The sequence below is a fragment of the Ambystoma mexicanum genome, chromosome 2p (genome assembly GCF_040938575.1).
Source record: "Ambystoma mexicanum isolate Mex_15411 chromosome 2p, UKY_AmexF1_1, whole genome shotgun sequence".
NCBI classification, from domain to species: domain Eukaryota; kingdom Metazoa; phylum Chordata; class Amphibia; order Caudata; family Ambystomatidae; genus Ambystoma; species Ambystoma mexicanum.
Genome location: NC_090923.1, coordinates 1,279,653,029 through 1,279,676,648, shown reverse-complemented (window position 1 = coordinate 1,279,676,648; position 23,620 = coordinate 1,279,653,029). Strand labels below are relative to the sequence as shown.

At 46.2% G+C, this 23,620-nt stretch overlaps 1 protein-coding gene across 3 annotated transcripts in view; it reads left to right on the top strand.

Annotated features, from left to right (window-relative positions):
- SNX29 (sorting nexin 29) overlaps positions 1-23,620 on the top strand; it is a 2,314,491-nt gene that overhangs the window by 327,509 nt on the left and 1,963,362 nt on the right. For all 3 annotated transcript variants that reach the window (XM_069645593.1, XM_069645591.1, XM_069645594.1), the window contains exon 4: positions 15,034-15,086. In XM_069645593.1, the coding sequence (XP_069501694.1) occupies positions 15,034-15,086 (53 nt within the window). The remainder of the gene's footprint in view (positions 1-15,033; positions 15,087-23,620) is intronic.

Genomic DNA, 23,620 nt, shown 5'->3' with positions numbered 1-23,620 from the left:
TTCTTTATGGTGCTTTGTGGTTTTTCTATATATGGGTGTACTCCTTCTATGTGCAGTTGTTGCACCACACGGTGCACCCATTACAAGTCACGCAAACCGACACCTCACTTGCTTACTCTTCATATGCACGTTGCCACTGCTTCAGCCTTACAGTGATGCTTGATTCGCTCTCATTTCACATCCTCTTGATGCTTTACCATAGCTTGTTTTGCCACCAATCACTTGTTGCACTTTCACATAATCTCATGGCTCTTGCCAATGCGTATTCTCCCAATGTTACACAGTTCCTTATATCAGGGAATTCCACCAAATTGCTTTCACCAAATCGGTATTTAACCGTGATTGCTTTCATTCAGATCGGTATTAAAAAAGATTCACTTTCATTCGGATCGATATTCAAAATAGCTTGCTTTCATTTTCATTCGAATCAGTACTTGCTTTCATCTAGTCTGGCATTCATTAACGTGTTCATAAGCTTTACGTGCTTGCCTGCCATCCCGGGCCCTCCACCCCCTTCCTAGGTTGACTCACCGGTCAGTGTTTACGGCGTTCCAGCGAGGTCTCCAGCTGCCACAAGCTCTCTCACATGCGGCACCACGCTCCTTCTCCCCAGAAACTCTGTGGCTTCGTTCACCCCACTGATGCTTCTCTTGCAGCTCAGGCCCCATGCTGCAGCTCGCCTGGTCACGCCGGTTCCCTTTCCGCTGTCTGCCACAGCCTCCAGCTTCCTTCATCTCTGCTTCCTGCTGCATACACTCTGCATCTTCCAGGGGTTCTCCAGCACCCTGCCATGCTGCCTTCAAGGAGAAGTCTACTCTCACTCAGCAGTCCGTAGACCTGCTTCGCCAGCTCACTCGATTTTCTCCATTCTGCGTGCTTTTAAACCTCTCCCCAGGCAGATTGGTCCAAAAAGGACTAGACCGCTCTTTGCTGCATTGCTCTTGCTGGCCGCCTCCTTGTCCTAGTACATAACTGATGTTTGTATGTGTGTCAATAAAGAGATGATGCATTTCTCTAGTTGGTCTCTTCCTCGTCCTAGTAATAAACTGGTGTCTATGAGGGAACGATTTAGGGGAAAAATAGGGAAGGGATTTACAATAGCCTATAAAGGCTTGGGGGGGGAGGGGGAGTCATTGCACTCATGGTGAAAGGGGAATGGATGATACCGTGTCTCACCTAAGGGTGCTTCAACCCCACTCCCCAAGTCTTCCCCAATCAAGGTGATCCTCTCTCTTATATCCACCCCGAGGGTCAGGATCTGATTGCGAAAGCCTTTCCCTGGCTACTTGGGAGGAGGATATATTGGGATAAGACGTGAGGTTGCCCTCAGATTCCTCAGTGTACAATTTGGACACCCATACCTCCACAAGTCTTGCTAAGGGCAAAGGTCTAGAGATGAGCAGAGAACACCACCTCTCTGCTTGACTGTGGGACACAGCCTCTTTTAAGCCTAGATCCCTTCTGTGCACTATGTTATCCCCTCTGCCTTATCCCCCTGCACCGCCACCTCACACAAGCAAGACCTGCAATGTCATTTAATGGTTAGGAATGGCCTGATTTCTCTTAATCTCTGATGCAATCTGAAATGTTAGGTTCATCCCAGCAAGATGAGCTTGACATATTAAAAAATGTAATAATGGGGAGTGTCTAATGCATTATGCCTACTGCAGTGGCTCCATTGAAAACCTCAGTCAATTTTAAATCCTTGACCTGTTTCTTCTTTACGTTCCTTGTGCAAAGCATTATGAACTCTGAGAGTGAAACCCTTCAATCAGCAGCCTATCTGTGTGTCAATAAATCAGTGCACAACATGCTTATTTGTATCTGCTGGCAGGAAGACGTTAATTCCACATTGTTCTTTCCCTCCACCCCACAAGACAAAGGGAAAGCCTTGGCAGCATTAGCAAGTAAGGTTGCCCATCTCATTCACTCCCCTCTTGTGTGGTGTCCATACATACATGACAGATCTCTATGGGATTCTGAAGAGTGCTTCACCCAGTTTTTGCCAGAGGGAAAAAAAAGGGACCTGTGAACTGATGTAAACATTTTCTCCAATGAATTCAGCGGTGCAACAGTAGGCTGAGCCATCTTTCTAGGGTTTGTGACAAATCTGGGGAATTTGTCCCTTCTCGCCAAGGGGGATCCAAGGCCTTTGAGGCTAGGGAGATAATTCCATATCGCCAAACCTTCCTCAGGGGTTTGTGCAAGTGGGACCTCACAGAGGCTAGGGAGGTGATCTCACTTTAGGGAACAAGGACTCCCATGTAATGAATCCAGTGATCTCATTACTCCTGTTCCGGTTGTGACCTCTCCTCATGCGGCCAGGGGTTGGCAGCCGCTACCTGATTCGGACCCTGATTTGGTTATATGAGGCAAGTTCACATGGGGGAAAACCACCTGCGGGAGTGGTGGCATCAAAGGATGAGACATTTACCCTTGCAAGGTACATTGTTCTCCTATACAAAACACTGTAATTGCCTAATCTTCTTTCCCGGTTCTGAAACACTTGTGTATGAGCGCGATAAAAATAAAATACCAATATCAATAAATTAGAATGCTGAATTTCTTTAAAACCAATTTGCAAGTCCACTTTCCAACACTATAACATGCCTTCAGAACATGTTAAAACCTTTCCTCCAATGTTCTTGTGGCAGTTAGTTAATTGGAACTACAGTTCCCAGAATCACCTTTATACTGCAATGAAGATGAATGGAGGAATACAGAGCAGAAGTCATCCTGAGCACAAGCAACACTCTACTTGTTGGGAACGTGCACCAGTGCCCGGGATGTTTAAAACAAGATCCTCAGAGAAAATGGCAGACTGCTGATGTGAACGTGCTGATGCTCTTCGTGCTACCAAAGAGCTAAGAGAAAGATGTTGGAGCTAACCAGCTCAAGTGGTAAGCAGAGAACTGCTGTGCAAAGAAGATTCCACGTGGGAACACCAGAAGCACATGCAGGGCTCCTGGTCATTCACCGGTGGAGGGAAGCAGCAAGACCTTTATCGGAGCAGTGCGAGGTGAAGAGAAGCCCAACCAGAACCACAGAAAGCAAAAAAGCCGAAAGCCGAGCAGCACGAGGAAGAGAGAATCTGGCGACTCAGTGGGCTGCGAGCAGACCAGGAAATGCTACAAAGAGCTGGTGAGTGCACGCTGGGACTCACTGGTGCAGTGACACCGGTGCATATTGGCAAGCAGGCTGCATGTTAAAAAAAACTTGAAACGGATAGTAGGAAACAGTTTGATAGCATAGAAAGCAAGAAAGTAAAAGTACATTTATCACAGAAGGGAATCCATGAAGATTGTACTTATGTACAGAGAATAAGAAACAGTGAGAAGAACAAGTTACTTACCAACTGTAACGTTCTTTCGACTGGATGTTCCTCCCACGTATTCCTCATCTTGTGATAAATCGTTATCTCCAGCTTCGCTGCTTCGGAAAAAAAAATTCTCGGCAGAGGGCGCCGTGCTCGAGGTCATGCCGTCGATTGTCCCTCGTCGTACTCTGTACTCTGTCAACGTCACTGATGGTATAAATACCTCGATCCGCGCCCGTTGCTTCAGTTCTGTTTTTTCGATGAAATATATATATATGTGTATATATATATATATATGAGTAACACCCAGGCGTGTGCCATGACCGATACCTTCTTCGTGAGAGGAAAGTGTAAGAAAACGTAAACTGTACTGTGGGGTAGGATGGGAGGGTCGATGAGGAATACGTGGGAGGAACATCCAGTCGAAAGAACGTTACAGTTGGTAAGTAACTTGTTCTTCGAATGGATTGTGTCCTCCCACGTATTCCTCATCTTGTGATAGGCTCCCATAGCAGTATCAATTTTTGGAGGTGGGAATACTAATTTCAGTTTTCGTGGACAGAATTCAGAACTGCCCTTGCAAATAAACACTTGTTAGAGGAGGCAGTGTCCAAACAATAATGTTTAACAAAAGTATGCATGGTTTTCCAGGTTGCATCTGCACAAATATCTGCTGCCAGAACTCCCCTCTTTAGAGCTGCAGAAGTAGCCATTCCCCTTGTAGAATGGGCACGAAGCCCATCTGGTGGTTCTTTCCCGCTAATCTGTAGCATTCAGCATTCTAATATGATCCAGCGGGAAATTGTCTGTTTTGTTACAGATGAGCCTAATTTATGACCAGTATAACCCACAAATAGTTGGTCATCTTGTCTCAATTTAGCCATCCTTGAGATGTAAAAACTAAGAGCCCTCTTGGGATCTAGTCTGTGTAATCTCTCCTCTTCCTTGCCCAGATGAGGAGGAGGATAAAAAGTTGGTAGTACTATTTTTTGTGACAAATGGAAGTCCGAGACTACTTTTGGCAAGAACGAAGGTTTAACTTTAAGGACTACTATCCTTATAAAAAATAGTATATGGTGGTTTGCATGAGAGAGCCTGAAGTTCGCTAACCCTGCGGGCTGATGATAGGGCCACAAGGAGGACAGTTTTTAGAGTCAGAAGCCTCAATGGACATGAGTGCAGAGGCTCAAAGGGTATGCAAGTCAAGAATTTTAATACTAAATGTAAGTCCCAAGTTGGCACATGAAAAGGTATTGGAGGGTATACATTAGTAAGCCCCTTTAAGAATTGAATTATTAACGGTATTTTGAAATATGAAACCTCTTCCGAGGAGTGCTTGAAAATGGACAGCGCAGCAAGGTATCCTTTGATTGTTCCTATCTGGAGCCCCAGATTGGCTAGATGTAACAGGAAAGAAAGCACCATTGGGGTGCCACACTGAAAAGGGTCCACATCCTTGTCTTTGCACCAGTTACTAAACCTATTCCAGCGACATCGGTACAAAGACTTTGTTGCTGGTCTTCTGGCCGAAAGCAAGATTTCCATTACGTCATCCGGAAGATCCCAATCCTTGTATCTCAACCTCTCAGAAACCATGCATGAAGGTTGAGTGTCTTGACCTCTGGATGGAGAACCCGACCTTCGTCTTGCGAGAGAAGATCCTCTCTTTGCGGAAGACGTATTGGAGGGCAGATGGACATGTCTAGAAGGTCCGGGTACCACGTTCTCCTTGCCCAATACGGGGCAATTAGGAACATAGTTTTCCTGAACTTTCTCTACCTCCTGGGATCACGGAGACTGGGGGAAACGCGTACAGCAGTGGAAACTTTCACTCCACTACGAATGCGTCTCCCATAGCTCCTCTTTGAGGAAATTCCCTTGAGCAGTACTGATCGTACTTCCGGTTGATCGCGGTGGCAAACAGATCCCCTTGAGGGGTTCCCCAAAGGGTGAAGATCTCCAGAAGGACTTCCTGAGCCAGCTCCCACTCGTGAGAGACCGTGCTCTGTCTGCTCAGAGTGTCTGCCGCCGTGTTCTTCTCTCCGGCTAGGTGAATTGCCGACAGAGATTCCTTCTCGTATTGCCCAGAACCAGAGCTGCATTGCTTCTCTGCACAGTGGCAGTGACCCTACACCTCCTCTCTTGTTGAGATAGTACATGGCCACTGTATTGTCCGTCATTATCAGGACATTCTTTCCCTGTACAGAGGGCAGAAAGGCCTTCAGAGCTAGTCTGATTGCCCTCAGCTCCAACAGGTTGATATGTAGTTTGGACTCCGATGGAGACCAACGACCGCTGATTGTCAGATCGTTGGTGTGTGCTCCCCATCCCGTGAGTGAGGCATCCGTCACTACCGTTATCTCCGGCCATGGTTGCCAAAAAGACTCTCCCCTGAGAATGTTGTCGTTGAAAGCCCACCATAGAAGATCCTGAGCAACTGCGCTCGGGACTTGCAGAAGATCCGACATATTCCCTGAGAACTGGGACCACTGAGTTCTGAGAGCCCATTGAAGGGATCTCATTCTCAAGCTGGCCTCTGGTACTAGGAAAATGCAGGATGCCATGAGGCCGAGCAACCTGAGAAAATCGAAGGCTGCTAGATGTTGGGCATTCTGAAACTTCGTTACCATTTGCTGGATGTGGAGAGCTCTCACTTCGGGAGGCGAGGCTTTTCCCGATGAAGTGTCCAAGACTGCTCCGATAAATTGGAGTTTCTGGATGGTATCATGTGGGACTTCTTGAAATTGAGGGAGAAGCCCAGTTTGTGGAGGAAGTGGCAGGTGATCGACAGATGTTCTTGAGCTTGTTCTGGAGAACTTGCTCTGATCAACCAGTCGGCCAGGTAGGGATATATGTGAATACCTCCTCTCCCGAGACTTGCTGCCACAACCGCCATCAGTTTGTTGAAAACCCTCGGGGCGGAGGTCAACCCGAATGGCAGAACTCGAAACTGATAATGAGAATTTCCAATCGCGAACCTCAGGTACTTTCTGTGCTTTGGATGGATTGGCACATGAAAGTAAGCATCCTGAAGGTCCAATGATACCAACCAATCTTGGAGTTGGAGAGCCTGAAGGATCTGAGAGAGAGTCACCATCTTGAATTTGTCCTTCCTGAGGAACGTGTTTAAGTTTCTCAAGTCCAAGATGGGTATCAGTCCTATGTCCTTTTTTGGGATGAGAAAATATGGTGAGTACCAACCCCTGTTCCTCTCCGCTACAGGTACCGGTTCTATGGCACCTTTCCCTAGCAGGGTTAAAATTTCCTGCAACAGGAGCTGATCCGGAATTTTGACAGAGTTGACTCCCGGTGGATGATTCTGAGGCCTATTTTGGAAGGGGAGGCAGTAACCTTGGGCTACTGTTTCCAGTGCCCAAGCATCTGAGGTAATGCCCTGCCATTCCTTCAGATGCTGAGTGATCCTGCCTCCCACTGGTGTTTTGTGTAACAAGGTCTCAGAGGGATTTGGAGGCGGCTGCAGGAGTGGCTGAGGGTACAGATGCTGCTCCTGAGGCTGATTTTGCACCTCTTCCTTGTGCCCCACGAGGGAAGTTTCTTTTGCCCCTTTGAGAAGCCTGTCCTCTTCCTCTACCAAAAGAAGAGTAGTAGTGAAAAGAACGACCCTTCCAGGAAGATGAGCCGGAATAGGGTTTTAGAGGCTGGCGCAAAGAGGCGCTAAGTGATTTAGCTGCTGCTTTCGAGGTCTGAGGTTTTTCTAGGCTTTCATCAGCCTTTCTGCCAAAGAGCCTCGAGTCATCAAAGGGCATGTTGAGGGGTCTAGATTGCACGTCCGGTGCAAATCCAGACTTCCTCAACCACGCTGACTGTGGTTGAGGAAGTCTCTGACTGTCTTTTTTTAATATAATGGTTTTGTAGCTGTCCGGTGGGGATTGGTGATCAACATCTTAGATCCACAATCTGCACACTTTTAAACCCAGTCCTGGGTGTCGAAGGTGTCGAAGATGACGACATTTTCTTCACAGAAAATAGAAGCGCGCCGTTCTCGATAGTGAAGCGATCGGAAAAACGGAATTGTAGCAACGGGCGCGGCTCTAGGTATTTATACTATCAGTGACGTCGACAGAGTACGTTGAGGGACAATCGACGCCACGACCTCGAGCACAGCGCCCTCTGGCGAGAATTTTTTTTTCCGAAGCAGCGAAGCTGGAGATAACGATTTATCACAAGATGAGGAATACGTGGGAGGACACAATCCATTCGAAGTTCATATTTACCGGACAATGTGAATTAGCCAATAGTGGTAGGGGCTTGAATTACGAAGATTGGAGGTGTGAGCATAACACTAATAAGGACACAGACTATGGACAAAAGGATTTGGCTTTTTTAGCTGAATTATCAAATGTGGAGCTGAAGAGACAGACAATTAAAAGTGTGTAACAAGTGTGAATATATAGGAAGTCCTGTCCTGGCAGGAGAGTATCCCAGGCAATCACAAGTGTCTGAATATTTTTTATTTTGTTGGATATTTGTAAGGCGCCTATACAACAAATGGTGTTTCAAGGCGTGGCAGGAGAGTATACTAGGCAGTCCCAAGTGTGTGATTTTAGGGGACAGAGAAACCCTGGCAGGAGAGTATACCCTGGCAGAAGAGTCCTGACATCCCAAAGACCAAAGATAGATATCAAGAGGAAAGACAATAACTGTCATATTACAAGAAACCGTGAAGAACCTAGAGGGAGGGAGACCCCTTCTGGATTACGGAGCAATATCATTGAAAGACATTTTGTTTGAGTTATCTATTCCTTTTCCTATTGGAACATTTTTGAACCACGGAAGGCCAAAGACGATATGCTTTCACCTTAAGATTTATTTCCTTAGAATGTGATGGTCAGAACAGTACTTTGGACACTGGCCGGTTTTGTTTTGGACATTCTGACACTGACAGATCCTTAGTTAGGAGTTCAGGTAGAGTTCAGGTAGAGGAACACCTCTGGTGCAAGGGACAGCGAGGCATTTTTATTTATCAATACATGTCTCTAGCCAAAATGATGTCTAACTTGTGTCTGAGTTTCATTCCTGACTCCTCACACCCATTTCCATGGGGAACTCCCTATACCCAATGTACTATTTGCCTATATGGGAGTAAGAAAAGAGAACAAGACGCAGTTTGGCTAGGGGTAATGCTGGACTTTCTTGGAATTGATTACCAACGCTGAGGCGACTCCCTGACATGAGACCGCTGGCAAGGGAAGGAGATGTACAGACCAGCATACCCTGCTGCAGAGTGGAAGGTAGCAGACTGCCGACCGTAATGCCAGAGGGTTGAGGGGGCATAAGAGAGAGGGGGGTAGGAAAACTAAATGCACAAGGCCTGATGTACAGGACGTGATGGGCCCAGAGCTTGCAAACTGACAGAGTCCAGGGACGAAGGGAGGACTGGATCCTCTGATCTAAAGAGCAAGAGGAAAGTGTAAGGGTCAGGAATGACAGAAGGATACAATTTAGACATGGTTTTGGTTAAATACTTTTTTGATCAAAATAAAGGGGTTGGGAAAATGCCTCACTGTCCCTGTACCAGAGGTGTTTTCCCTACCTAAACTCAAATCTAAGGATCTGTCGGAGTCAGAATGTCCAAAACAAAACCGTCCTATGACCAAAGTACTATTCTGACCCTCACATTCTAATGAAATGAATCTGAAGGTGAAAAGGATAATGTCTTTGGCCTTCAGTGTTTCAAAAGTGTTAAAAAAAAGGAATGAAATCCTCTGGATTAAGGAACAATATCTTTGAGAGACTTATGTTGGAGGTAGTCTCCTTTCCCCTGGATTCGTCACAATTTCTTGACAAAAATATTTCTGGCCTTTTCTCTTGTTCAGGATCAAAGTCATATATATATATATATATCTATATAGATATCTATATATATCTATCTCTTTGGTCTTATTGTTGTCAGGTTACCTGGTATACTCTCTTGCCAGGGCCTCTTATAGTTGTCTGTCTCTACAACTCCACCTTCGATAGTTTACCACATTAGCCCTTTTAGCTAAATCCTTTAGTACATAGTACATTGATTGCCTCATTAGTGTTTTGCTTACACTTCCAATCATTCACCACCTCAGCATTGTGGATTAATTTACATTGTCCGCTAAAGATTCTATTCTGAGGCCAATGTGCTTTTAACTTCTTACTTTCATTATTAAGGAACAATTTTCCCTCTTTTTCTGACTTAGATTGTTCAATGTTTAACATATGGCATGTTTGCCAATATGCCTTGGTGCTCCCTTTGCCCCAGTGTGGACTCACCGGCTCTTCGTGGCGTCTCCTGGTCTATTTGCTGCTTGCTGATGACAGCTATGGTATTCTCTCTCTCCGTGCTGCTCAGCATACGGTTTCCACATCACCTGGGGCTCTGACTGGGCTCCTCTTCTCCTTTCAGCTCTGGTAAGTTTCTCTTTGCGGTTTTCCATCCGCGAACACCCAGAAGCACTGTGCTTGCTTCTGGCATTTCCGCGCAGGCTTTTCTTTGCATCGTCCTCTCGTTCACTGCATGAGACGGTTGGCCCCAACCTTCTTCTTTCGGTTCTTCAGCAACGTGGAGAGCTGCAGTCCACTCCACCATCAGTCTCCCATTTCCTCTGGTGATCTTTTAAACGTCCCGTGCACATATTCATCGCAGCAACTAGAGCTTCTCCTGTGCTTGGTGCTTCCTCTGCTCTGCATTCCTCCACCCCTCTTCCTCGTTGCAGTAATAAGTCTTACAGGGAATAGTAGTTTTCTTTTTTACTAACTTGCACAAAAGCATTGGAGGAATGGTTTTAACATGTCCAGATGGTGAATCAATGTTTGAAAGTGACCTTGAAGAACTGTTTGAGGGAAATTCAGCATTCTTCTTTGAGGGAGCAGAGGAAGAAACACAATATGCCATGAAGGTGTTGTGTATGGTAGATTCATCCTGCAAGGTGAAAGGGGGATACCATGTCTTATCCATGGACACCACTACTTCCCTCCGGAGGTTGTCTTCCCTCCCAACCCCCATGTGATACTCCCTCATATAGCCGCCCCTATGGTCAGGCTCTGGTAGCGACTGCCGTCCCCTGGCCACATAGGGAGTGGTCAACGCCGGAAAGGGAGTAATGCTGCTATCAGATTAATTACGAAAGCGAGACCGACGGAACTCAAACCACCAGCATCCAGTGGTGAGAAGCGGAAAGCAGCCGAGACCGGCACCGCTGCCACTTGCAAGACAAGCCCTCTCTGGAGCAAGCACTTCAGCAGAGCTGATATGTGGGTTGCCCATGTCGGAGGGAGGACGAGAGATGAGAGAACAAGTGTGGGGCAGCGAAGGACTACCCTAGCTCCATCCAAGGGTCGCAGGGACTGTAAAAGTCTGAGCGAGCGAGACAGAAGTCTGGGAAAGCGAGACGAGTTGCGGGAACCTGAGCAGCATAAGCCAACAAAAGGGTCACAGGGACCCAGAGAACATAAGAAAACTACTCCCATTCAAGGGTCACAGGGACCCAAGAATACTGAGAAAGCCAGAAGTGAAAAACTGGCACAGGGGACCCTAGCAAGTTAAGTAAGATATTGGGTCAGGATAACCCAGACGAGCCACAGGGGCAAAATAAGCAGAGTGAAGAGAATATTCCAGGCAAGTACAAGAGCAGCCGTAAGTTGTTCAACGGGTGGAAAGTTCGACAAAGGTGGTGGAAGAGGATCAGGAAAATATCCCTCCACATAAAGAAGATAGTATATTTTGGTTTTTCAGGAAGTTGAGACTACTTTGAACATTGGGAATGTTTGAGGAATTTTTGATAGACTGACGAGAACTGTACCTTTTTTGTTCATTTTTAATTTTGTATCAAGACCCAGGAGGGATTCTTGGACAGGAGTGAGAGAACGTTGTGAAGATCCAAGAGGGCAGGGCACTCCCTATATTTCTTTTACATTTTGCTAGTGCTTGGGCCATTTTAGTAGATTGGTTTGGAGCGGGGACTATTTTTGTTTTGGACTACAGACGATCACCTTGCTTTAGTTTGGTTAGGAAGGGAATTCCCTTTTTAGCAGTAGGGGCCAGTTCGCTCTTCATTTCTTTTTAATAAATATACAGTTAAATAAGTCCTTCTTCTGGCTTGCCATAGGCTGTTGCCATGCTCTCTTGGACAGTACTCCTGGTTCAGACTTGTTTCTCTCTGAGCAGATTTCTAGCAGAAGATTGAGGACAATACCTTCACAGACTCTTAGGTCCATTGTATGACAATGTGGTGTACACAATCAAAACTGAAGCAGAGACTCAAAAGACAGTGGGTCGAGACAAGAAGTCAAATCTGTCTGTCAGCAGCAGGCAGCATAAATATGAACAAAAGGTTTAGCTGCCTCATTGGTACCCTCATAATCAGATGCTTCTGTTCAAACCAAGACAAATGCACCATCATAAAGGCGGGGGTGGCACCCAACAACAGCAAAGCGGAAGGATTCCTCTCCTGGAATAAAAGGACTCCATGCCCTTTTTTTATGGAAGGGTGCCCTGGTAGGACGCAACATAATGGGGGTAGATCCAGAAATGGATGAACATAACGAAAGATGAATGGGTGTCTGCTGTTGTCTGGCAAAAATAGTCGGTAAGATTCTGGATGCTCCCTTGCAAAGTGCAAGGAGAAAGACCTAGCAAAAACAGACCTACCTCACTGTGTTGATGCAAAAAGATCCCCTTTTTACTTAGAAGCCATTCCAGCCAATGGAAATTGGGGCTATGTCGGATAGCTCTGTCATGTAGCGGAAGAAAGGTGCTCAAGGGTGGAATCCCTGGTGAGAGGTGAAATTAGAGAAGCATGGGACAGTGTAGAAGGTTTGGGATTACTGAGAGGCGGCGCATGCAAGAGAGCGTGGTATCCCCTCGGAGATGGTAAAAGTGGGTTCCACCTGGTAAGAAAGAGAGTGAAGCAGAAGTGTTAAGAGAAATAAGGAAGCCAGGGGTACCAGTTGGGAAGTAGGATAACGAGACTGTGAAGAGAGTAAGACTAAAGCCGAAAGAGGTTGTTGGAAAGGTGACTGGGGAGATAGTGATGTTATAGGAAGGACAAGAAGCGAGAAAGATTGTTGACTTCTTGTAGTGAGAGACCATAGAAACAAAGTATTTGGGGGGAAAATAAGACCAGATACATTGTCAGAGAAGTGAGGAAGAAACTAAAGAGCTTAGATAGGGAGACAGATCCTGGGGGACCAAGAGCTAAGGAAAGGGGTAGCAATAAAAATATAGATAAGGAGGAGGTTCCTGGCGAACACGTTGGCCCAGTGGAAAGTTTAATAGTAGGAGCAGGTTTGAGACCGTACGCTGGAGGACAGGAAGGAGAGACAAGAAAGAGGAAAGGCAAGAAAAGAAGGCCTGAGAAACAGCAGTAAGAAGTGGGCAGTTGGTAGCAGAGCCCTGCTTCTCGATAAAACACCACCAGTGCCAGAGAGACGCACCTCCCAGCTAGTAAAACCATGTGCGATGTAAGAGGTAGGGACCTAGGAGGCAGAAGTCTGGCAGACCGCCAAACACCTGTATGCCCTCTAACAGGGAGAGAGCTGGTGGAATAAGTTGCCCTCCTTAGAAGTATAAGCTGAGCAAAGGAGGTGGCCTACCTGAGAGATGTTAAATATCTTTGTTTGGACAATGGAGGAACCTTTGAGTTTGGCATTTGTTACCACAGTTTTGGGCTTTTAATTGGATTTTTGGAAACCTGGAAAGTGCAGTGAGGAAACACCTTTGGGTCGAGAGAGGAAGCCCTATTATTTTGGATACTTTTGTAAGGAAACCACATGATCCAAATCGTTACTTTGGGGGTTGACTTTTTCAACCATTATTCAACCCTTTACTTGGAATCGCCCTGATCATTCTGACACTCAAGCTTAACAAGTATCCAGGCACAACGTTTATTGCATAATTGTAAATAAAACCGTTGAATTTGTATATTTCTATCCATTTATATAAATCTGGTAGCACAAATGACTAGCTGGTTCGATCTGGCAGGCTCGCCACACAGTGTGCTTCTGGTTTGCAAATTCTCAGTATATTAAGTCATCATAAACCCTTTACACTTGAGTTTGGGGCTCCCAAAATACTCCATATATGACAACCCATGTATAGTTCCACTTCCCTCTGCATCCTCCAGTTTGCATAATCTAAGTTTGGTTCTGGTTTGCAGATTCCCAGTATATTTTTACTTTTCAGAATTCCAGTATATACACTGTTTTATATTCTAGTTTGCAGAAACCCTGTACATTTCCAGTCTACACAATCCATCTGTGCTCCAAGATTAGTAATACCAGTGTTTTGCAGTTTGACAACTCCAGTTTGCGCAATCTTTGGTATATTCCCCATTTATTACTACATGTATTACTAGTTTGGCAAATTGGAAATACACAGGAAATGGACAATCTGTTTTCTCCCAGTTAACGCATTTCCACTAGGTACCCAGTTTGCATAATTCCATTCTAAATCTGTTTTTCGGCGTGTAAACTACTTGTTGAACTGTGATTGTAATACTGGTATTATACACAATGTGTTTACTGTGGTAGTCCATAGCCCAACACCTCTAGGTGAGATCTGGGTACAAAAGGGCCCGCCAGCCATCCAAGCACTGTGCATCTAGAAGGCAGAATATGGTGGATTGACCAGAGCCGCTGCGCATGCCCTGGGCCATCCTGTTTCCTAGTGCCATAGAGGACGATCAGTCCTAGTATGTTGTTATCCCAACCTAGTTTTGATTGGAACTTAAGGCAAAACATAAACTCTACGCGGTCAGGAGACCGAATCATCCTGGAAGAGCGCCCAATCTCTAACTACCTGAGAGGATCTCTAAAAAAAAGCAGAATCCTTTCAGAGGATCCGATGTAGGACCTACACCAGATTTTGTGAATGCTCACGAAGGAATCCATGACCTAGGACACGCTGTCGTCCTTTTAAGTTTGTGGAAAGCATTATTATCCATTCTGACACTTTTCATATAGTGTGTTTGTATTACAGACATTAAACTAAAAGTTTATTTTTATATGTAAATGGAGCTCCTGAACAATGTGTGTGGCTCTTTGTCCTGTCATGACTTTACACTGTGATTGTAACGTTGTAAAAACAGGCTTGCTGGCGTTGTCAAACTGAGCATAGTGGATGGGAGCAGATTGTGATATACTGGAACAGTGCAAATTGGGAATATTCTGAGTTGTCAAACGTTTGCTTCTGGGACTCCTTTTGTGTCAGCATACATTGCTGGTTGTAGCGTCAGCTTGATGACAGATTTGCATCAATTTTTTTGCTGGTACTGTGAGGATTTTACACGGGGTGCCGGGGTTGGCACAATGAGCACACTTGTGCGTGTGTTCATTCTAGCGCTAACACTGATGCAACTGGCATTGCAGCATGACTAGGATCACCCATGTATAGTAATGTCATCTAAACGGATACTGTGTAGCCCGATTCCTGCGATTTTGACGGCCTGCGTTCTATCACTAGCTAAGCAGATGGAACGACCCAATTTGCACTGTCAGTGAAAACAGGAATTGTGTGGGATTACGTTTAACACAATTACCAGCTTTGTGCTAATTTTGTCACCAGGGCGAAGGAACTCATTTCACAATCGGCCAACCTAGTCATTTAGTTGTACTATGACCAGCGCAAATACGATCTCTACTCCAGCGCCGAGTGATTTCAAAAGAATGTATCATGCTAACAGGTTAAATTGATGTTGTTTTTTAACATAATGTTTTGTATTGAACAGTGCCAGATCAGATTTGGTGGAAGAAAGGAGATTGCTTCTGATTCTGATAGCAGGTAAAATAATACTTGTGCTTATGTAAAGTTGTTTGGAAAATGCGAACGTTATCAGATTAACAGTTTTGTTTTCTGATGGGTGGGACATGGTGGATGACAAGTTTGAACAACCATTTTATGAAACTGGTTACATTTTAGAACAAGTGAGGGGTGTTTTTCCGTCATGTGCGTTAGTCCTTAGCATTGCACGACTTTTACGCCTGGTACATGTATGGGGAAAATAACTCCCAAGATATATTTATTGCTAGTGTCTGTACAGTACTGATGATAGTTGTAAATGTGGCATAGAAGAACAGCTCAGCTCATGTGTGCTGGGTAATTTTCGGGTTTCTAGATGATATGGGTTGTGGTGCTGGTTTGCTTATACTTGGGCTCCAAGTGGCTCAGTCTGCCCGGAACTTAGCAACAGTGCAACCATCCCAGGCATACTGATCTGTTTCGTTACCTCTCCTGGGACATAGCTGCTTTCAAATGGACCCATTTTTTTGTTCATGGATTCTTTTTGAAAGACCTGGCTGCTTGACGAGTGTGTGGTAGCATGATGTGATATGGCATTTGTAACGCGCCTATACACACACGTGTTTCAAATTGCGACGAGGCAACGGAGGGGTAACAGAGGTAAGACGGAGACAACGATCCTACTAGGCCAGGTGACATTGAGATCGTGCAAGTGCAAGGGAGGGGGGCAGTACAGTACATAGGATCAATAGTAATAAATAGAATAAATAAACAATATGTAAAAAGTGCGGCCAGCTTGTGGCAATTGCAGGGTTAAGTGCAGACATCCAGTGTCAAGAGCTGGTGGAGGCTGTAGGGATACAGAAACAGCCCACAAGTGCAGGGGTTGCCCGGGAGGCAGTGTAGGTGTGCAGCTGGCAGGGGAGGGGACCTGGGCTCGAGATCAGAGGGTAGCCAGGTGACATTGCAGTTTGTCAGGGGTTCAGCAGGAGAGAGAGGAGAAGCAAAGAGGAAGGTCTTGAGGTGCTTCCGAAACCAGAGACGGTTCTCATCAAGTTTCAGGGAGGCTGTCCAGGGGGAGGCCCAAGCCAAGGAAAGAGATCTACCACCAACTCGTTGCTTGGAGAAGCGACTGACCCTGAGGAAGTTGGAGGCGGATGAACGAAGAGCTCATGCTTTAAAAGTGCTCACATGAATGAAGGTATTTTAGATAGGTCTGAGGGGAATGAACAAGCAGAGACCGTTGAACATTAAGCTGTGTCCCAGAGACTAAGGGCACGGTGTAGAAGGTTGAATTTGTAGAACGATTTCTAGAAGAAGGCTCATGACCCCATCACGCCACATAAGGCCAAGAAGGCGTCTATAAAGGTGTTGACTCGCACGCATTTGAGCCCGGCTCAAAACCTTTTACCCCTCGACAGCACCCTGTGTCTCGAGACAATTATCTGTATGGCTGATCGTCGCGTAATATGTGAACTACAGGCTCTTTCGTGTAAAGCCTGTTTACAACTTTTCGCAAAGAGAAGATTGTTTTGAGAGTCCAACCTAACTTTCTACCTAAGGTAGTTTCAGAATTTCACCTGGCTCAAAAAATTGTGCGTCCTATCTTTTACCCTTCACCGCATCCTTCCATGGAGGAGGAATGGCATCATCGTCTTGACCCTGAAAGGACCCTGAGTTTTTACATCTCTACGATGGCGAAACGTAGGCAGGATGACCACATTTTTGTGGCCTACGTGGGTCATAAGATAAGACATTTCTGTAACTAAGCCAACCTTGTCCCGCTGGATTATACTTTGCATTTCAGAATGCTATAGTTTAGTGGGTGACGTTCCTGTTGTTCTGGACTCCTCTCTGTAAGGCTGAAGAAGTGGTCACACCCCTAGTTGAGTGCGCCCATAAACCAAGAAATGTGTGCTGCTGCTACTTGGTCCTCTTTACATACATTCACAAAACATTATTGCCAGGACTCTGCATTAGGACAGGAGGCCACATTTGTTACACAGCATCAATTATTGATACATTCTTGTTCTCGCGGCCTACATACATACTGCTTTGGGAGTGTATCAACAATGAGGCATTCGTGGGAGGACACAATCCATTCGAAAAACAAATGACTTACCCCTTGTAGTGTTCTTTTGATTGAATGGTCCTCCCACGTATTCCTCTGAAGATTTTCCGTGTGTTACATCTACCTATCTTTTTCCATCTGGTCAGTTTGACCTTGTGAATGTCTGTGCTCTTGAGAGGGGGAAAAACTAGGAACTGAACCAACGGGCATCAGTGTTACCATTATTGCCACAGAGGGGGATTTTTCTGGGACATGTGACCCTATCCGCCCCTACTACCAGTTTACATACCCGAAGCAGAGTGTGTTTTGAGTATGGTTAAAGAAAGCATCCTTCTGCAAGCTTTGAAGGATCACTCCCCCCCCCCTTTGACAGGGTCTTGACCCTGCCGCACAAATCAATAGGTAGGCCTTTACAGTTTCAAATGGTAAAGGCTACGCAGGTGGGCTGCAAAGGCCAACCATGTGGAAAAACAGTTTCATATTGGATTTGAGTAGCTAATGTACTGAATGGACGCAAGGTGTATTCATTTTAGAGCACAGCTTTAAAAACCTGCATTTCTGTTCATGTTTTGGACTTTGACTCCTATGGTCCCTCACCTTTGGCTATTCTGGGTAGGGGGAAGTTGTAATTTAAAACCTCTGGAGATGCAAAGGTTGCAGACGCCGACTAAAACTCTCGATTTCCATGCCGAGTAAGGGATGTCATCAGTGTGCTTAGGGGTGCCTCACAGTTAGGGTGGGTATAGCATTCAACACCTGCTGAATTTCAGGGGATTTTATTGCATTGATACCAGCCCCTTAACGTCAATTCAACTAAAGTTTTTTTCACTGAATTTCAAGGATTTTGTAATTCTTTCCTCCCACCACCTGTAATTAATTTTTTTTTCTTCTTCTAACATACCTGACTTTATAGCCTGTGTTATCAATAGGTTTCCTTCAGCTATGCAACATGGGGTTTATCATGCCTTTTATCTTTTTGTGTCCCCTAGATGACAATTATTAATAGTGTTGTGGGACGAGCAAGACGGATGTTGCAGTTGTGTAATGGATTACCAATGGGGTACTGGGACGAGGAAGAGGCAGGTGGCAGTAATGTAACTGGTTCCTATTGGGGTACTAGGGCGAGGAAGAGCAAAGCCGGGGTATTGGCATAGAGGGGAAGTAGGGTTAACATACCAGCCTACTATTGGTGCACTGGGCTGAGGAAGAAGAATATTGGGGTAATGGAATGGATTACTATTGTGGTACTGGGATGAGAAAGACAGAGGTGGCGGTAATGAGGCACTGGGACGAGCAAGAGCGAGGCCTGGGTAATGGGGCTCTGGGACAAGGAAGGAGGTTGGAAAATGCAGCAGATTACTATCGGGGTACTGGGACGAGGTAGAGGGATGTTTGGATAAGGCAATGTGTTACTGGAATGAGGGAAGAGGACGGTGGGGGTAATTGAGTACTGGTAAGAGGAAGAGTGAGGTGACGGTAATGTAAAGGATTACTATTGGGATACTAGGAAGGAGGGAGGTAGGAGATATACAATGTATTACTAATTGAGTACTAGGACGATGGATGTGGTGGAATGATGGCGAGATCTACATTGTAGACTTGCCAAGAAAATCGAGATATTACAGTTAAATCACGCAATACGCTGGTCCAATCAAAACAAAGGCTATTGAAAACATGCATCTGCACCACTCCGAGGTTCTGTTGCACACTTCAATCAATGTCATTATCCAAATTAAAGCTTTTAAAGGTAATCAAACATCCTCAAACAATAATACACCCTAATATCACCCTCTCTCCCATTTTAGTTTATTTAGGAAGCAATCCCTCTATTTGTTTATACTCTGCTCATCCAATGTCGATAGTTAATATTTGTAAAGTATTTATTCTTCTTTTGCAACTCGAAACAAATCTAGATCTCAGATCTCGATCTCAGAAAACGTGTGAATAAAATACATTTACACTTTCTCCAGCATTGGATCTTTCATAGATTCAGATGCTTGAATATTCCCCGTCGTCAGACTGGGAATCCTCAGTGATAAATTTAATAATACATTTTTTTTTTTTTTAAATATACACTCATTGCTACCTAGCAGTGCATGTACATAGCCCACTATGGCCTATGAGCCATTTCATTGTGTAGTCCCTCCACCTCACTTTGGTCCTTTATGGCCCCAGCCAATGAGGTGGCAGGGCTTAAGCTCCGCCCCCGGCAGCCATCTTTAGATTTTTCACCGCAGTCTAACAGACACAGGGAATCCTCAAGCTCTCTGAGCTTTTTCAAATTCTTTCTACTTTTGTGTGGAATATATTTGGTAAATATATTCCATTTTGTTCCCCTTCTGATGATAAGTTCTCAGGGGCTTTGTTTCCAATTAACCTGGGAGACAAAACTTGTAGTTTTCCTCTCAAAATCGTCGACTGAACTTCTCTTCAGAAATGGAGGCACCTCAGGCTGTCAGGAAGCCTTCCCTGTTCAGGTACTGCACGAGGTGCAAAAAGAAATTGGTTTACAACAAAGACCCCCACGAGCATTGCATTTATTGTCTGTACCCACATGACATTAAAAGATGCGAGATTTGTAGAACCTTTTCCACCAAGACCCTTCATGACAGGCATAGAAGACTCCTTTCTTACCTGGAATCCAGGGATCAATCTTCGGACGAAGAGTCTGTCAGAACAGCTCCTGTCCAATCCAGCACTCCATCTGAGAGACAAACTTCAAAGAGAAGGGCCTCTTCAGTGGAAAGGAGTTCCTCTCCCAAGTCCAAAAAGAGGAAGCTGGAATTGATACCCTTTCTGCCTCCAGTTGACTTACCAAGCCAGAAAAAGTCAGCAAAATCTGCCTCCAGAGGTAAGGAGGAGTTTGCAAAAAACGGGGGGGGGGCAGTCGTCGGCGGGGAAACCGCCCACGAATGAAGGGAAAGGTAAAGGCCCATCATCGGCCATACCGTCGACGAAACCAGCAACGACGACGACCACGCTTAAGACATCGTCGACAATAAGATCATCGTCATCGGACACGTCGACCGCGAAGCAATCGTCGACGAGCAAGAAACACCACTCGTCCACGAAGCATTCATCCATGACGCAGTCGTCTACGGAACGCATTCCACATTCGTCAACGAAGCTCTCGTCGACGGTGAAGCCCTCGTCGACGAAATCTCATACGGGATGCTTGTCGACGAAGATAGCATCGTCCATAACACCTTCAGCGGCACCACAAATTTCGGCAGTTACGGAGGAATTGCTGCCTTCCACATTTGAAACTCCTGTCATTGAAAGCAATGTCATTGAGAAGAATACTGAGACTGAACCACTGGTACAGCAATTTTCACCTTTGGGTCACATGGCAGAACTTCCGGATGTAATTCTTCAGGAAGAATTCTCTTATCCGCAAGTGGTGGAAGAGTCCACCGGTCCCTTACCGAAACAATACAGCCCTCCTTGGCAACCGTCCACGGGAGAATCCGAATACCTTCATGACCCAATACTCATGTTATCCGTGCAGAGGATTGTAGAAGAATTTTACAGGCGGCAAAAGGAGAAGCAAATCCCGATTGATCCCATAGAATCAGGAATTATTCCTAGAGAGTCCTCTCCGATTCCAGGCACATCTGGTTGTTCTCCTCACAGGAGTAGACCGCAAAAACGGATGAGATCACCGGAACCTGCTCGAAGACCAAGGAGCAGCACCCACAGTGCTTCACCTACAAGAGTCCCGTCGCCACAGTCATCGCACAGACCGCGATCTCCGGATGTGGACCCTACTATGGTACCGTCCACCATCTCGGTATCAGACTGGCAGGAGGATCCTTTTAGAGAATTCTCGGAACCAGAAGAAGGAGAAATAACACAGGAGCCAGACGCATCCAGTGAGTGGGATGACTACGTAGTCGAGAAGCCCAGGAGGAGAGACTCGCCGGGCAAGGCCTCACCGCCGGATGATCTCGTCTCTTTCCACACCATTATAGGTAAAGCCGCAGAATTGTTTAAAATTCAGGTTTCTTCTGAGGAAAGGAAATCAGTGCTCTATGAGCACAGGGACAAACGAAGGAGGACAGTGACCACAATTCCTCTCCTCGATACCATCTGGGATTCCGGATCCAAGATCCTATCCACACCCTTATCGACTCCGGAGCTGGTGTCCAGGCCAGAAAAGAAATATAAAGCTTCGGATTCGGCACCACTTTGTTTGAGAGGTCATACGAAACCAGACTCGGTTGTTACAGTGGCGGCCAGAAAGAAACTCGCCAACCCCTCCTCACCGTTGTCGGCACCACCGGATAAGGACGGACGTAAACTGGAAGCCATGGGCAGGAAAGTATCATCTTCTGCATTGCTTACAATCAGAGCGGGCAATGCGCTGGCCATGACCGCAAGGTTCGATCGCGAGCTTTGGCTCTGCATGTCTAAATTGGCGAAACAATTACCACCAGAGCTCCAGGAGGAGGCAAAATCGATAATCGCGGATGGTGAAGCAACATCGGATCACATGATCGACGCAGCGGTTGATGTGGCTGAATCAGGCTTCAGGCAGATGGCGCACGGCACAGTGCTCAGAAGGCAGGCCTGGATGAAGGCTACTAACTTTAGACCTGAAGTCCAGGCGCAGATATTAGACATGCCGTTTGATGGACAAGATCTCTTTGGAAAGAAGATAGACGATCATTTGAAGGGAATCAAGACAGACACGGACACAGCCAGAGCCATCAGTTCTTTAAAGGACAAAAGTAAGGACCATCGGTCTTTTCGTCCCTTTAGAGGCTCATCTTCCAAGTTCAGAGGATACGGTCGTTCCTCGTATGGTCAAAAAGCACAAGGCGGCACGTACCAAGGCAATAAATATCAGTCATCCAACAGATACGCCCATAGAGGCAGACGTGGCTCTGCCCAAGGGAAGTCACAAGGCAAGCAAAACTGACGACCAATTTTTTTCCCCTCTTCACCACACCCCGGTGGGGGGGGAAGGGTGAGCCAGTTATTCCAGCGCTGGCAATCAATTACATCGGACAAATGGGTGTTGCAGGTGATCCGAAAGGGTCACACCTTAGAATTTCTGGACCAACCTCCTTCCCTGCCTCCAACATCTCGCAGAGTGCATATGCTAAGACAGGTCATGTCCGAAGTGCAAAAACTGCTCCAGAAGGCAGCAGTAGAACCAGTTCCTTATTCTCAGAGGGGAAAAGGTTTCTACTCCCGATTCTTCCTCGTCAGAAAGAAAAACGGTCAATGGAGACCCATCTTGGACCTGAGGGCACTCAACAAATTTATCAAGCGCATAACATTCAAGATGGTAGCTTTACAAGGGGTGCTACCTTGGTTAAACAAGCACGACTTCTTAGCCACTTTAGACTTGGAGGACGCATACTTCCATATACCGATCCATCCAGCGCACAGGCAGTTCCTCAGGTTCACGGTGGGAGAGCTTCACTTTCAGTTTCAAGTGCTCCCGTTCGGGCTAAAATCAGCTCCGAGAGTTTTCACAAAATGCTTGGCGCCGGTAGCGGCAAGTCTCAGGAGGGCAGGAACGGACGTTTTTCCATACCTGGACGATTGGCTGATAAAGGCAAGTTCCGCTGCAAAGGCTCGCTCGGCAGTGTCGAGGACTGTCAACCTCCTAAAAGAGTTAGGTTTCTCCATAAACCAGACGAAGTCCTGCCTCGTTCCCAGCAAGGTAGCTCTCTTCCTGGGAGCCGAACTCGATACCAGCATTCCCAGAGTGAGGCCATCCGCAGAAAGAATAGCAGCGATTCTACGCTCAACTTCGAACTTCCTACAGAAAGAGACAACATCCGTACGCTCTTACAAATCCCTATTGGGCATGATGTCATCATGCATATTCCTCATACTGAACTGCAGGCTTCGCATGAGACCGGTGCAGGAAGCTCTGGACCACCAATGGAAACAAGCTTTCGGAGGCTGGGAAGACATTGTCCAGATTCCATCGACGTTGCACAAGGCCCTTCGATGGTGGAATGTTCCGAGGAATCTTCTGCAGGGGATGCCGTTTCAAGCACCGACATCGACCCTTCTGCTGAGGACGGACGCTTCCTTATCAGGCTGGGGCGCTCATCTTGCGGACCTCCAAACCAAGGGATCTTGGACGGCACAAGAGTCCCAGCTCCACATCAACGTGTTAGAGCTCAGGGCCGTAAGGTTGGCTCTGAAAGCCTTCCTACCGGTGATAGCTGGTCAAGTTCTTACAGTCCAGACAGACAACACGACCTCCATGCACTATACAAACAAGCAGGGAGGCACGAGGTCACAGATCCTGTCGCAAGAAGCCCAACAGCTTTGGGCATGGGCCTTGCACTACGGGGTGCAGATCAGGGCAGAGCATCTTCCAGGAGTGGACAATGTCCTAGCGGACAGACTAAGCAGAGAATACACAGCGTCCCACGAGTGGGAGCTGGACGAAAAAGAAACCCAACGGATATTTGCCTTATGGGGCCATCCGCAGATCGACCTTTTTGCCACCAGGAACAACAAAAAATGCAAGAGATTT